Here is a 1,822-nt window from a genome sequence, read left to right on the forward strand (position 1 = left end):
ACATTTTAGCACTGCATTAGCCATCCTAGTAATCTAAAATTCTGAAGGTATAATTCTACAACTTTGCTAAGTTTACAAATATATTATAAAAATTTCTATACTGACAAAATGTATGAAACAACCTTATAGGAAGAAACAGTGTAAAACAATTACAGGAATCAAGTATTATAATTTTAAAGTTCTAAAAATGAGTTACAGATTCATGTTTAAATTTTGATTTTTTAAAGTTAGATAATATCATAAACGTAGTTACTTTTCATAAATGAGAAGGATCATGTCTTATTCCCCACTATTTCTCTAGGACTTGCCTAGCATAGTACCATGCACCTAATATATATTTAAACGTTCATTCTAAACAACCAACCATTAAAACAGTCAAAAAATAATCTTCAGGGAAAATTAATTACCAGAAAATAAAGCAAGAAAGTAGTCAGAAGTAGTTTAAATAGAAAAGAGCAATGGAGGGGAAAAAATATTTTAAAGTCTAGAGAGGGAGGGTCATCCATTATAAATCTCCCCTTACAGCATGTTATTATTGTTCTGCAAGGAAACCTCACAAAGATTTACTCAACTAAAGACAATTTATTATTGTTCCTTACCTAAGTTTTCTCTGTGTACTTCAAGTAAAAAGCCATCATGAAAATCTGGTTCACAGGCACATGGAACAGGTTTAGAACGAAAACGTTGGTTTCGAAAATGCAAACATAATGTAAAGGTTGAACAAACTTGTCCTGGTAAAGGCTCAGGTTCTTGCAGATGTTCCAAGAAAGCTTTTCCACCCAAAACCTGAAGGTAAAGATACCTCCGTGTTGGATCAATATTAGCTGCAAAGTGTAGCAATATATATGAGGAAACTGCCAAATAACTTAAGAAATGTGATCAAGACAATAGGAAATAATAACTTGACAGAAATAAAACCAAAGACAGCATGAGGGGTGGATGGGGGGCAGAAAAATAACACATTTACTGTATACCAGGACCATTTGCACCCAGGGCAAAAAAGAAACATAGTATGACACCTTTTTCTGAGTTTACATTCTGGCTACTTTCTCCGAGTTAGAGAGGAGTCAGAGCCAAGGTTTAGGATGCCTCTGCTGTTAGTGGCTTATCCAACATTCCTTCACCTCCACAAACCAACTCAGACAATTATCTCAACTCAGCAAAGTGCACTTGTGAAATAATTACATTACCATTAAAAAAGCAAGGGTATACAATTTTTATAAAATGTATCATTAAAACATGTAAAATAGGTGTTTTTGCTTCCACTGTGCTATACATTAAATCTTCTGACATACTTCATAGAAAATAGAATCTCAGTTTTTTTGGATGATTACTCACAAAAATATAAGTATTTAATTCTGGGGGGGAAAAACTGAAAAGTTTTCTAACAAATACCAAATACTATAGCACATATATCCTCAGTACTATCCACAACTAAATGTTAAAAAAACAAAAAACAAAACACATACTTTTTTTTAACAACGTTGATTGTCTATCAGTAAAACAAACTGGTTGTTTTGGAGAGGGAGGGGGTTCTTGATCAACATTATCCTAGAAAGGAAGAAAGAAAATCAGAACAAATTAGGAAACAAAATTATAGTTAAGCAAAATGTCAATAATGGAACTAAGACCTCAACATAAGTAAACAGGATAAAGCCCCTCAAAAGGCCCCTATTTTCCTCGCATAATTAAAATAATCAGTGGTCGGCAAACTCATTAGTCAACAGAGCCAAATATCAAGAATACGATTGAAATTTCTTTTGAGAGCCAAATTTTTTAAACTTAAACTATATAGGTAGGTACGTTGTTATTAACTTAATTA

The 1,822-nt window shown here is 32.5% G+C and overlaps 1 protein-coding gene across 5 annotated transcripts in view; it reads right to left on the minus strand.

The window, feature by feature from the left end:
• The window catches only part of SPIRE1 (spire-type actin nucleation factor 1), a 146,699-nt gene that overhangs the window by 142,005 nt on the left and 2,872 nt on the right, over positions 1–1,822 (minus strand). For 4 of the 5 annotated variants that reach the window (XM_014540273.1, XM_014540275.1, XM_014540274.1 and 1 more), the window contains 2 exons: positions 1,470–1,551; positions 600–824 (listed from right to left, as the gene is read on the minus strand). In XM_014540273.1, the coding sequence (XP_014395759.1) occupies positions 600–824; positions 1,470–1,551 (307 nt within the window). The remainder of the gene's footprint in view (positions 1–599; positions 825–1,469; positions 1,552–1,822) is intronic. The other variant, XM_014540277.1, reaches the window with a different exon arrangement.

The sequence above is a fragment of the Myotis brandtii genome, unplaced genomic scaffold (assembly GCF_000412655.1).
Source record: "Myotis brandtii unplaced genomic scaffold, ASM41265v1 scaffold240, whole genome shotgun sequence".
Classification (NCBI taxonomy): domain Eukaryota; kingdom Metazoa; phylum Chordata; class Mammalia; order Chiroptera; family Vespertilionidae; genus Myotis; species Myotis brandtii.